The 11,738-nt window shown below is 46.4% G+C and overlaps 1 protein-coding gene across 2 annotated transcripts in view; it reads right to left on the bottom strand.

Moving 5' to 3' along the window:
- Positions 1–7,462: 7,462 nt before the first annotated feature.
- Positions 7,463–11,738, bottom strand: part of Pxdn (peroxidasin) — a 90,001-nt gene continuing 85,725 nt past the window's right edge. For both annotated transcript variants that reach the window (XM_008850181.3, XM_017802498.2), the window contains 2 exons: positions 10,109–10,222; positions 7,463–9,730 (listed from right to left, as the gene is read on the bottom strand). In XM_008850181.3, coding sequence (XP_008848403.1) covers positions 9,611–9,730; positions 10,109–10,222 — 234 coding nt within the window. In that variant the 3' untranslated portion in view covers positions 7,463–9,610. The remainder of the gene's footprint in view (positions 9,731–10,108; positions 10,223–11,738) is intronic.

The following is an 11,738-nucleotide window of genomic DNA, read 5'->3' as shown; positions in this document are numbered from 1 at the left end:
AGCAATTTAAAAATATTGAAGTGATTTTTCTGATGATGGGTTGTGTTCCTATGACTTGCATTTTGGAATACTCTGCTTAGTTCAAGAGCACAAAAGCTTCTTAAATTGCTTCTAGATTGTTAGTCATGTATTATACATGTAATTCTGGGGTGAGGCGACATATCTGAGAACCCCCTGAGAGCCTGGGTGCCCGGAGTCCAGCAACCCATCTCCTGGGTGCTGCTCTGCCCAGGTCTCCCAAAGGCCCCATATTTGTGACTCTTCGCCTGTGAGTCCTGACACACCATCGTTGTTGTCTTCTCTGTACTGCTTTGTTGTCTCTGTGCAGGGATTTCATATACTTGAGAGGAGCTAGACTTGGTGTTGTGTAGACCCCAGCTTAGGTTTCAATTCTTCCTGTGTGACATCACCTTCCCCCACTGATGCTCCTCAACTCAGAAGAGATGATGCCTTGACTTGGCTTATGGCTGTAAAGGCTTCAGTGCTGCTCCTGGATCCTATGAGTGCTTCACTTGGGATGCTCCTGGTCCTAGCCAAGGTCTCCTGGTCCTAGCCAAGGTCTCCTGTTTCAGAGGCAGAGGCTGTGGCCAGCTGGCTGGTTCTTCCCTCCTCCTCCATAGATAGAAGCAAAGCAACTGGCCACTCCTCTAAAGGTGCATCTTGTACAGGGGCAGGATTGGCTGTGGGAAATGGATGCAAATCTGGAGGTAAAGGTAAGTCAGGAAGCAGCTCCACAGGGGCCAGCTCTCAAGACTGAACTTCACCTAAGGCACTCTGCCTCCCACCTGGCTTGGGCTTATGTCTCCTCACCTACTCTTGCTGTCTTCTCTGGGGTTCCCTGATAACTCTGTGCTCCCTCTGAACACACAGATACCTACCTCTGTTGAGGCACTCTCCCAGTAACAAAGGATTTAGTTAAGAACTTTGTCACTGGTCTTGGGTTTACAGAGCTGTAAATACGTCTGTCAGCACAAATGCTACTGATGTTTCTTCTGCCCATTCTTGCTAATGGTGCCAGCTTGCCATCAGTGACTACACTATCCGGAGCTGAAGGCTGCACCATTAAGAAGCAGCAGGGTAGCAGATGGGATTTTCCTGCAGACCCTTCCATGGGAAAGTGTGCATTAAGCAGACCCTAAACACAGGCATTTTGTAAGTGATGGGAAGACCAGCTATTCTTGAAGCTGGCAGGTAACTGATAGGAAGAATTTAGGGCTGGGCAGGGGAGGAATTTTAAGCTATCTTGGATGATTGCCATTCAGGCATCAATGGCAGTGAAGGTGAGAATATCCACAGCAGCAACACCCAGTTCCCAAGCATTCTCATAGCCTGAAGGCTATACATCAAAGGGCTCCAAAGTGCAAATGCATCTGTCAGTCACTGTGTAACACTATGCTGGGAATTTGCACCTGCTGGTTCATCACCACCTTCCTAGTCCAGTGGCCTTGGAGCTGCTGCCTTCCTACCCCAGAGGCTTTGCTGTCAGGCCCTTTCCAGTGTCCTCTCCTACCCCAGTCTCCTTTGCTTGTGCAGGCCTTTTCTCCACCTCTTCCTGGGTTTCATCAGACATTGTTATCCTAACTGCCCTTCTTACTCCAGAGCTCCTGACCCCTCCCTCAATCTCAGGCAGAGCAGGTGAGAGGCGCCTTCTTATTGTGCAGCTGTAGGGGAGGTGGCTCTCCCTCTTTGACATGAGGCTTCCAAGGTGTCCACAGGCCAACTCTTAATTAAGGACAATCTCCCCCTGCCAAAACTGCTGCCTCCCCTGGAGCCTTTGAGCTCTCTCCTAAGATGCAGATATCACCCATATGGCTATCTGCAGCTCTAGTCCAGCTGCTGTCCACTAATAGGGCATTCTCTTGACTCTCAGGGTAAGCCCCTGTGAGGTCTTTCACTTGTTTGTCTCACAGGTGAGCTCTCACAGCAGTCAGCCCTCCATCGACTCTTTTATCCATGGCACTGCTGTCTGCTGTGCAGCTAGTCCATTTTATGACTAGTCTATGTTCAGTCTACGTCTAACCTGTTTAGTCTATATCCAACCCAGACTGGGTAGTCTGTCCAGTCTACATTTAGACTATAGCCAGTCTCTTCGATTTATATTTAGTCTATATCCAGCGTGTTCTGTCTCTAATAGACCAGTCAATAGCCAGTCCACATTCTGCCTCTAGTCTGTATCTGGCTCATATTTAGTTTATATCCAGTATATAGTACATACTCATTGACATCTATCTAGGTCGCATCTATTTTAGGCCAGCCTTTACTCATATCTGGAGCCCAGCATGGAGCTTTGGCTGTGGGCCAGTAAAGGATAAACATTTGCCAAGTGAACAAGTAAGTGAAGGAAGGCTACCTACGTGGTCAGCCATGCCTAACTTGGGGCACACTTTTCAATCTGTCACCAGAGGGCAATCACTCTCCTTCCTGCTCGCGCTTATGGTCAGAATCTGGGTGGAAGTAGGTGCACCTGTTTAAGCTCTGGTTCCCTCCACACAAGAACGAGGAGGTCTTTATCCAGAGTCAACAGGACCAAGAACTCGAGAATTTTATATAAAGAGCTGGATTTCCAATTAACCTCACACAGAGAGACTAGTTTGACTGCCAGATCCCCAGAAGTACACAGACTGAGTTCTGTCCGTTTCTAAGCTGAGCCCTGGACAAGGTACGAAGCACCACAGTGCTGTTCCCTGGCAGCAAACACATCCATAGTCCTTTATTTCCCACTGGCATTGATTTAGTTAATTACAAAGAAATCTTAGAAGTTGGATAATTATAGACAAGTAGAGGCTCCAGTGGATTTAGTAAGTCTGTCTGAACTCTGATGGCAGTTAACAGAGATGGAATCCAACCAAACCTCAAGTCTTCAGACACATTACTTGAAAAAGAAATTAAATTCTCTGCTATGATCAGTCCAAAGGCGAAGGAATTCAGCTTCAAACGCAACAGCCATTGTGATGAGGAGTCCAATGAAACAGTAAAATATGAATTTTAATAATTCATGTTTTCTCCCTCTGTCTAAATTTCAGCTGACAAGTTTGTGGTTAGAACCCTAGCACAGGTAGCTAGAACCATTGGCCTTGTATCCTGATGAAACTTCCTCAGTACTGTTTGTCTCAGATGGAGACTTCTGCAATGAATTTCAGAGGATTTTTAAACATTTAAACTTCTAAATTTATAATAATTTGCCTAATTTTGAAGCTATACTGATAGCCAATCAATATGCAAGTTTCCTTCTCACTGCGACCCAAGGTCCAAGCTATAAAAGATATGTGCTATTTTTCTTTGGGATCCAGATTTTGAGGCCAGGCTGCAACCTAAATAAAAATACCTGCTTCCTGTACACTCCTTGTGCCCTGCCTGGTCTTTCCTGTAACAACTGTCGTAGGTGGAGATTCTTAAACAAGCTGAGTCCAGGGAGAAAATTAGACAGTGTGTGCCTAGCTTTGAGAAGTCTGTGGTCTGTCTGCAGATAAGGGCTGTGTGGGGATGGTAACTGTGACTCATGGTGAGTAATGAATAAGCCAAAGATCAGAGCAGACAAGTTCTCAGAGACTGGTTCCCATGGACCGAGGGGAGGAACAATGGGAGCGATGAAGGGGAACGAGGATGAAGACTGGGAAGGCAGACAGCACAGGCAGAGAAGTAGGAAAGCTGTGTCTGGGGTGGGGGGCTATGGGTCTAGTGGGCTGGGCAGGTGGGAATGGCCTGGGTCCAGAGCATAGTCCTTTGGGAAGTACTGGCTTCTGGGGAAATTGGGCTATCAGGGCCTGGTCTCAATTACAAAGCTGGTCTAGGTAAGATGAGTTTCTCATCTGACTTCATTGACATTGACTGAGCCTGTGATGGAAACAGGGAGCGTCAGCATTTCTTTCCCCATCTATGTGAAGACACAATGGGTTTTCTAAGGGCATGTGGGGAAGAGGCTGTAAGCCAGACCTTGGCAGGTGGGAGGCTGTAAAGATGTAGAAGCTTAAATACCTGACACCAGGAGATGTATACCTCACAATATCGTCCCAACATATTCCCAAGGCAGGTGTGTGGTCGCCTCTGCTTTATGAATGGAAGCAAAGTAGGATCCAGAAAGGCTGGGCAACTAGGCCAAGGTCACAGAGCAAACACATGTCTGTGGGGACTCCAACTCCACAGGAGTGAGAAATCACACCTCAAGCATTCTGATTTTCAAGGTCCCAGATTTGTCCTTCATGCCTGAGGTATGTTCACAAGCTCACTAAGTCCATTGAGTCCCACAGTTTGAACAGGGCACATAAAGAATGTCTTAATGAAATGTGGATGTTCATTTTCTAAGTTTGGTGGAATGAACAGAGGACTGGTTTTGGGGCCTGGGAGGCAGGCCTGAGTCTCTGGTCTGGCACCCCTGACTTACAGGAGAGCTCAGCACCACAAGGCAGTAGTGGAGACAGAGCCTTCTGACAGCTGTACTGGAATCTCTGTGGAAACCTTGTTGCCTGGCTGCACAGTACCCTTGGGGGCCTCCAGTACCACATCCTGTTCCCTCCTCCCCTGGTGTTGCTCTGAGTCACAGTTATGAGAAACGATGACCAGTGGCCTCCTCTGAGATGATGCCTGATGTGCTCATCTTTAAGGAACATAAACACGGATGTTTTCCAGGAACCACCTCCAAAGCAGCTGCAGACCAGGCCGCTTCAGGCTCAATGTGTGTATCCTGCTTAGTTTGGCTTACAGAGGACAAAACAAGAAAATCAGTTTGCATGTTGGGAAGGATGCAGATGATTTAGAAGGCATGGAACAATGATGTCAGGGTTATTTACTTTAGAGCTCTTAAGTTAGTAATCAGCAGGGAGAAACTTAGTTTAGGTAAAGCACACTGAAAATTAAACTTGCCACGGAACTTATGTTCAGTGTCAGATAGGGCAAGAAAATACAATACGAACAAGCTTTCAGTCCCTTTCCTTCCCCTGACCTCTGCAATAGAAAAGCCATACCAATTTACAGGTGGTATTTAGACCCTCAAAACGCCCATTGCTCCTCAGCAACATGGAGTCACCAGCACCACAGCAGTACCAGGGATGCAGCTTTCTGAAGTCCTAGGAAACCACAGGGTACAGTCACAACAGGAAAAAGGGATTTCAACTGGGGGGAGACTTTTAAGACACAATGGGGAAGACGGTGGTAAAGGATTTGGGATTTTAACTTCAGTTTCTTCCTCTGGGGTCCCACTTACGTGAGTAAAGGAAATCAGACAGTACAATAACAGATACAATGACTTTTAATGACTATCACAGACATAAAAGCAACCACAAGTGGGCATCTGAATTCAGTCACACAACCATCAGTCTCCAGATCTGGGTTTGGAGACTTAAAAAAAAAAATTTAGAATTTTATATATATTCAAATTATATATAAATATATATTTAAATTACACATAATTTTGTGTGTGTGAACGTACATGCATGTACAAGTGTGAATGCACAGGTCTTCAGGCTTGGTGGCAGGCAACTTTACCTGCTGAGCCACTGAAGTGAACATGCAGTATTGTTCAGGGCCTCCAGGTCAGCGAGTGTTAAAGAAAATCTGAAAACAGCTGTCCCAGCATGGCCTGAGACCTGGTCTCACTCCACTCCGTGACTCTGCTGACACTGGCTAAAGTGCCCACCTGAGAGCCATGTTCTTCTTACTCACTAGTTCATTACAATCTTGAAAAACCCAAGTGGGAAGGAGCTCGAGGAAAGTTACATTTGTCACTCTAAGAAAGAAAAGGCAGCTAGCGTCTACAATGGCTGCAAAAGCTGGCTTGTAGCTTACGACCTTGTGTGAGCAGAGCCCATCACAGAATGTACCATTTTACTACCAAGCGCAGTAGAGAATCCCACAGTCCTGTACTGCAGTGAGGCACAATCACGGAAGCACTTGTTCTAAATTTTATTTCTGTTGTTGTGATGGAACACTGACCAAAACCAACTTTGGGAGAAACAGATTTATTTCATCCTATGGGTCACAGTCCATCACTGAGGGAGGCCAAGGCAGAAACTCAAGACAGGAACCTGGAGACAGGAACTGAAGCAGAGACCATGGAGGAGTGTTGCTTACTGGCTTGCTTCTCCCTGGCTTGCTGAGTTCTTTTGTTCTGAGACAGGGTCTCCCTGTAGCCCCAGCTGGCCTACACTCACTACGTAGACCAGGCCTCAATCTCACAGAAATCTACCTGTCTCTGCCTCCCGAGTACTGGTATTAAAGGTGTGAGTCGCCATACCTGGCTCAGATACTTTTCTTATACAGCCCAGGCCCACCTGCCTAGGGATAGTACTGCCAACAGTGGGCTGGGGTCTCCTACATCAACTAACAATTATGAAAATGCCTCACAGACATGCCCACAGGTCAACCCAAGGGAGGTAATCCCTCAATTGAGGGCCCTTCTTTTCAGTATCTCTAGTCTGTGTCAAGCTGACAAAAACTAACCAGCACAGCACTTGTTTCCCATTCAAATTCTGAAATGATCTGACAACTTTAAAAGCGTACTCCACTGAGTGTGGTGGTGGCCACCTTTAATCCTAGCACTCGGGAATCAGAGGCAGGTGGATCTCTGTGAGACTGAGGCCAGCCTGAGCTACATAGTAAATTCTACCCTAGCTGGGGCTACAGGGAGAACCTGGCTCAAAAAACAAAACCAACAATTTACTGCAAGGGGTTGGGAGATGGCTCACTGGCTTTAGGCTTATGACCTCGCAAGCATAAGACTGAGGACCTGAGTTCGGATCCCTGGCACCCACAGAAGGCCAGACACAGTGGTATGTACCTGTAATCCCAGCACCAGGGAGACACGAACAGGGATCCCTGAGACTTGTTAGTCAGTCAGCCATTTAGTGAGCACTAAGTTCGGTGAGATAGCCTGTCTCAAAAAATAAGGTAGTGTAATTGAGGAAGACACCTTATGTTGACTTCTGGCCTCCGTGCATATGTGCACACATGTGAGCACATACATACACATATTTTAAAAACTTAATACAAGTTTCCCTAATATTGTATCTTCCTTCTCATTATATAAACAGCATGATCTTGTTCAGATGCTGTAAAGACACTGTCAATTCCCCTACTTCCTTCAGAGCAGCACGCTCTCCGAAACCTACCACCCAGGTCACCTTGGTCAGACTGAAAGGCACACCATGAGCACAGGCACACAGAAACATTTGACTTTGGTTCCATGCAACCACCCTGATCTGTGTTCTTGCTCTGGGGAGAGCAGAGGGCTCACTCTGTCCCCTCAGGGCCAGAACTGTGCATCTTCTGACAATGAACACGTTGGTCCATACCAGCGAAATTCAGTAGCCTTATCCCGGGGCCTGTCTGGCTAAGCCTCCCTCTCTACCTCAGAAAGAAGTCTACCTTAAGTAATCCCTTCTTTTTCTTTCTCACAGTGACTTAAAATATAGCTCGTCACCTGATGAACAAGTTATCATTTGTATTAAGGTAAAAAAGAGACAGATTCTCCACTTGACAACGTGGCCCTTTTATTAGAACTGAAAGGCGTCGTTACAAAGTGCAAACACCTCTTTGGTAATGTACTGAATACAAAAAACATAAAAATGGCATTTGGATGTTGGCAACAGTAAGGAAAGTAAATAAATATGTACAATGCTTCATATCATGGCAGCCCCCGTGCAGTTGCTGCCTCAGGAAGGTCGTCTGGGCACTGCCCACTGTCCGGGCAGTGAGACTGTAACATCAAAGGAGATTCTACAGACATTTTGGTTTGAATTACAGAAATTAATGTAAATGACAGCCAGCTTCCCCCACTAGTTCAGAGAACAAAAACCCTTGATGCCTGCCTAAGCGCCATGCATACCTGTGTGCCTGGGCACCAGACACCCCCCACGGGGCCCAAGTGAGATGCCAGAGCACCCAAGACAGGCTCTGCTGCCATCTCTACACCTGAGCGATGACCAAGCCATCAGATTCCATGCACACACTTACATTTCTCACTTCACAGAAGTCTGTTCTGAGATCTCATCGCTAAATCCATCCTATATCAAAAGCAATGCCTACCAGAACACCCAGCTTCTGGTTATCATCAGCAACACAAGGGTAAGATAAGGTGACCGGTTTTTGATATGCAATGCAGTGAATCCACTGTGAATACTCATGAGATGCTGCCTTTGCCAACAGCACACTAGGCAGCCTTGTACATGGCTCCGTGCTTGTCTCTGGGAAGGAGCTCCCACCACCACAGGGATCATACACAGATCATACAAGATTGGCCTTACTGCACAGCACCTGGCCAGACAGAGAGGAGCAGAGCCTCACCTTATCCCTGACAATGGTCTCCTGTAATGACAGCCATTTTGCCCTTGTCCAAATGGCTCAACCTTCCCTGTGTCCTTAGGGTCCTCCTCCTCAGCCTCTGGGCAGGTGATCCCAAGTCCCACTGCTCTGCTCATAATGCTGCTCACAAGGCCTGACACATCAGTGTGTGTGTGGGATGAGACTTGCTTATTCAGTGAAGAGTCCTCAGAACAGTGAGAACTTTGTTGTGAGAATAGAATGGAAAGTTTTGGTCAATTAAAAAAAGATACTATGAGGTATAATAGTTGTTTTTCACTGAATTCTAAAAAAAGAAAGCCAAAATAACTTTTGCATAATGGAAATAATTTTTCTATTGTATCTAACACCTGAAAATGGGAAAGTTTTTATAAAACATGCAATTAAAAAATGAGGTATAGGGATTCTTTTCTTTAAAGCATTCACACAATGTGAGTTCCTGATGTTCAGGGTCTGCCTGCCTGTCGCCTGTCAGGAGGATCTGGAGACTAGGTTACCCTCCTAAGCTGTAGTCAGGAGCCAAGGCAGGCAGTGGCCACAGACCATCCTAATAATGTAAGGGGCTGTTCGGGTCACCGGACATGGTGTGGGACCAAAGGAATTCACATTCAGTTTACAGCAAAGCAGTATGTATGCACATTCTAAGTGGAAACAAGACTGTTTCTAAATGTGACTTAATAATGTGACAGTCATATGTAGAAGGAACTGATGTGGTCCCAGGACACAGGACTGCTTGGTATTGTGGTCAGATGCTAATGAGCCCTGAGGGTGACAGTAAAGGCAGCAGACATGAAGGAGAGGGTGGGGGGGAGCCCTAGCATCCCTGTGGGGATTCTGTTCATTTGTCAAAAGATTCTATTTAAATAAAGCCTGTGATATAACCAAGAATTCTCCTGATGGCTCCTGCCATGCCACCACCTGTGGGCCACACCAGTGAACAAAGCTCCCACCCTCAGAGGGGGTTTCAAAGACTTCCTGCCTCATTTAAACACAAGTGGCATCATCAGGCAGAAGTGATTTTGGAGCCCACGTGGCTTAACTGTGCGATTTAATAGTAGCACCAATTTTCCATTTTAAAAGAATTAAATAAAAACCTGAGAAGTCTAACATGAAATGAAAACCAGAGCCTACACCTGCTCTTGCCTGTTCAATTTCCTTCTACAAACATGGGTTCCAAAGCAGTCAGGGCTGCGTCTTTGACGGCACAGAGGAAGTCTTGAAATGTTTGGGGTTCCTGTCCTGTGGTCTGCAGCTCCCCATGTCGCTAAGCTCATGAGGATTCTGTGGACCACCTTCGAGGAGCCCAGCTTAGGAAAGCCTAAGGCTTCTCCTCTGTAGCTCTCCTTAGGCAGATGGGACAGCATGCTCCTTCAACTTTCACAGGCTCCGGGCAGGCTGCAGGCTGACAAGCTTCCACGAAGCAGGTGACCTGGCCATTCTGAGAAGGAGATACAGTCTTGTCATTCCTGGGATCTCTGGCTGAGCATGGTGCACATGACCACCTTCCCTCAGGGAAGAGCACCCTGAGGCCCTCACCCCCACCCCCCACAATCAGTGACTTGTAGTAGTTTCTGCACCTGTCTCACTTCTCCTAGGATTGTGGCTATGGGTAATGCTCAACTAATTTCTCAACTGCAAACACTGCCCACCCTCCTGTTCTTTCCCACTGCCCTCCCATCCCACACTGTAATGCACAGGATCAAAGGACTGGGCTACCCTGCCCCCAATCTCCTACTTAATCCTCCCAGGAAGGAGAACGAGTCCAGAGAGGATTGGGGTGGGGGCAGTTCTTCCCTCTCCTCCATGTCATACTCACTTTGCACTCACAAACTGTGCATGTGTCTTTTTTCCACTTTGTGTTATTGCTGTGAGAGTCGCCGTTGTCGTCCACACACTCCGTGGTGCTGAGCCGAGACTCCAGGCTGTTTATCTGCAGCAAGGCACAGAGTAGTTCTGGTTACTTCAGGGTCAGAGCATAGCTTTTACTCAATACATTCTTCCAAGCAACAGGGCAGTTTTTTTTACTGAACACAGTCCTCAGAGCAATAGGATACCTTTTTAAAAAAGACTTATTTATTAAAAAATTTTTGATTTATTTTATGTGTATTAGTGTTTTGCTTGCAAGTAAGTGAGTGCACCTGCTTGAGGAGGTCAGAAGAGGCCATCAGATTCCCTTGAACTGGAGTTATAAATGGTTGTTAGTTACCATGTGGGTGCTTGGAACTGAACCCAGGTCCTCTGTAAGAGCAGCTAATGCTCTCAACTGCTGAGCCATCTCTCCAGCTCCAACAGGATAGCTCTTGTTAAGACAGTCCCACCTTTGAAAGGTCATTTTAAGATATTCCATGGCTAAGACAAATTTCTGCCAACATTCTCAAGGACACAAATTTACTGCTCACTCAGGTGGAGGGTGTTGAAAGTACATGACCAGGTGAGCAGAGACTTTGGGATCCAATTCCAGAAGGCACAAAGTATGAAGTGTAGTGACAAAAAGAAAGAACTGTGAGCTAGGGTCTGGCTTGGTTAGGAGAATGCTTGCCTAGCACTCATAAAGCCCTGGGTTCTATCCCCACCACTACGTAAAACAAGCGTGATGCTGAAGGCTAGAATTCCAGTCCTTGAGTGGTGGAGGCAGGAGGATCACAAGTTCAAGGTCATTCTCCTTGACAGGAGATTTTATCTCAATAAACAGAATCAGCTTGCTGCTGGGGTGGTGGGGGGGAAACTGCTGTCCCACAAGCCTGATGACCTGAGTTCAATGCCCAGAACTTATGGAGAAAGGAGAGAACCAACTCCAGAAAGCTGTCCCCTGACCTCAACATGGGCTCCAAGGGATGCATGAACCACCCCCACTCCCCAACCCCCACATAACACATACACACTAATTATAAATAAATGTCTTAAATTTTTTCTGATTTGTTTTTATTTTTCATGTGTATGAATCTTTTTCCTGCATGAATGTAAGTGCACCCATGTTGTGCAATGCCCACGGAGGCTAGAAGAGGGTGTTGGATCTCCAAGAACTGGAGTTATAGATGTGGGTGCTGAGACCCAAACCCAGGGCCTCTGCAAAAGTAGCCAGTGCTCTTAACTGCTGAGCCATCTCTCCAACCCCCAAATGTTATTCTTTAAGTTTTTTGAAAAACTATTTTATTTATTATTTTTATTTTATGTGTACGAGCATTATGCCTGCATGTAGGTAAGAGCACCCATGTCTGGCAATGCCCACAGAGGACAGAAGAGGCTGCCGGATCCCCTGGAACTGGAGTTATGGACAGTTGTTAGCTGCCATGTGGGTGCTGGGCTTTGAATCCGGGTCTTTTTCAAGAACAGTCAGTGTTCTTAACCACTGAGCCATCTCCAGCCCCACTCTTTAAGTTTTTTAAAAAACATATCTATTATTTTTATTTTATGTATGAGTGTACTGATTGCATGCATGTGAGTGC

This window comes from Nannospalax galili, unplaced genomic scaffold (genome assembly GCF_000622305.1).
Source record: "Nannospalax galili isolate Female #2095 unplaced genomic scaffold, S.galili_v1.0 scaffold100, whole genome shotgun sequence".
NCBI lineage: Eukaryota > Metazoa > Chordata > Mammalia > Rodentia > Spalacidae > Nannospalax > Nannospalax galili.
The sequence above is the reverse complement of the archived record's forward strand: the minus strand, read 5'-3'. Positions and strand labels throughout refer to the sequence as shown.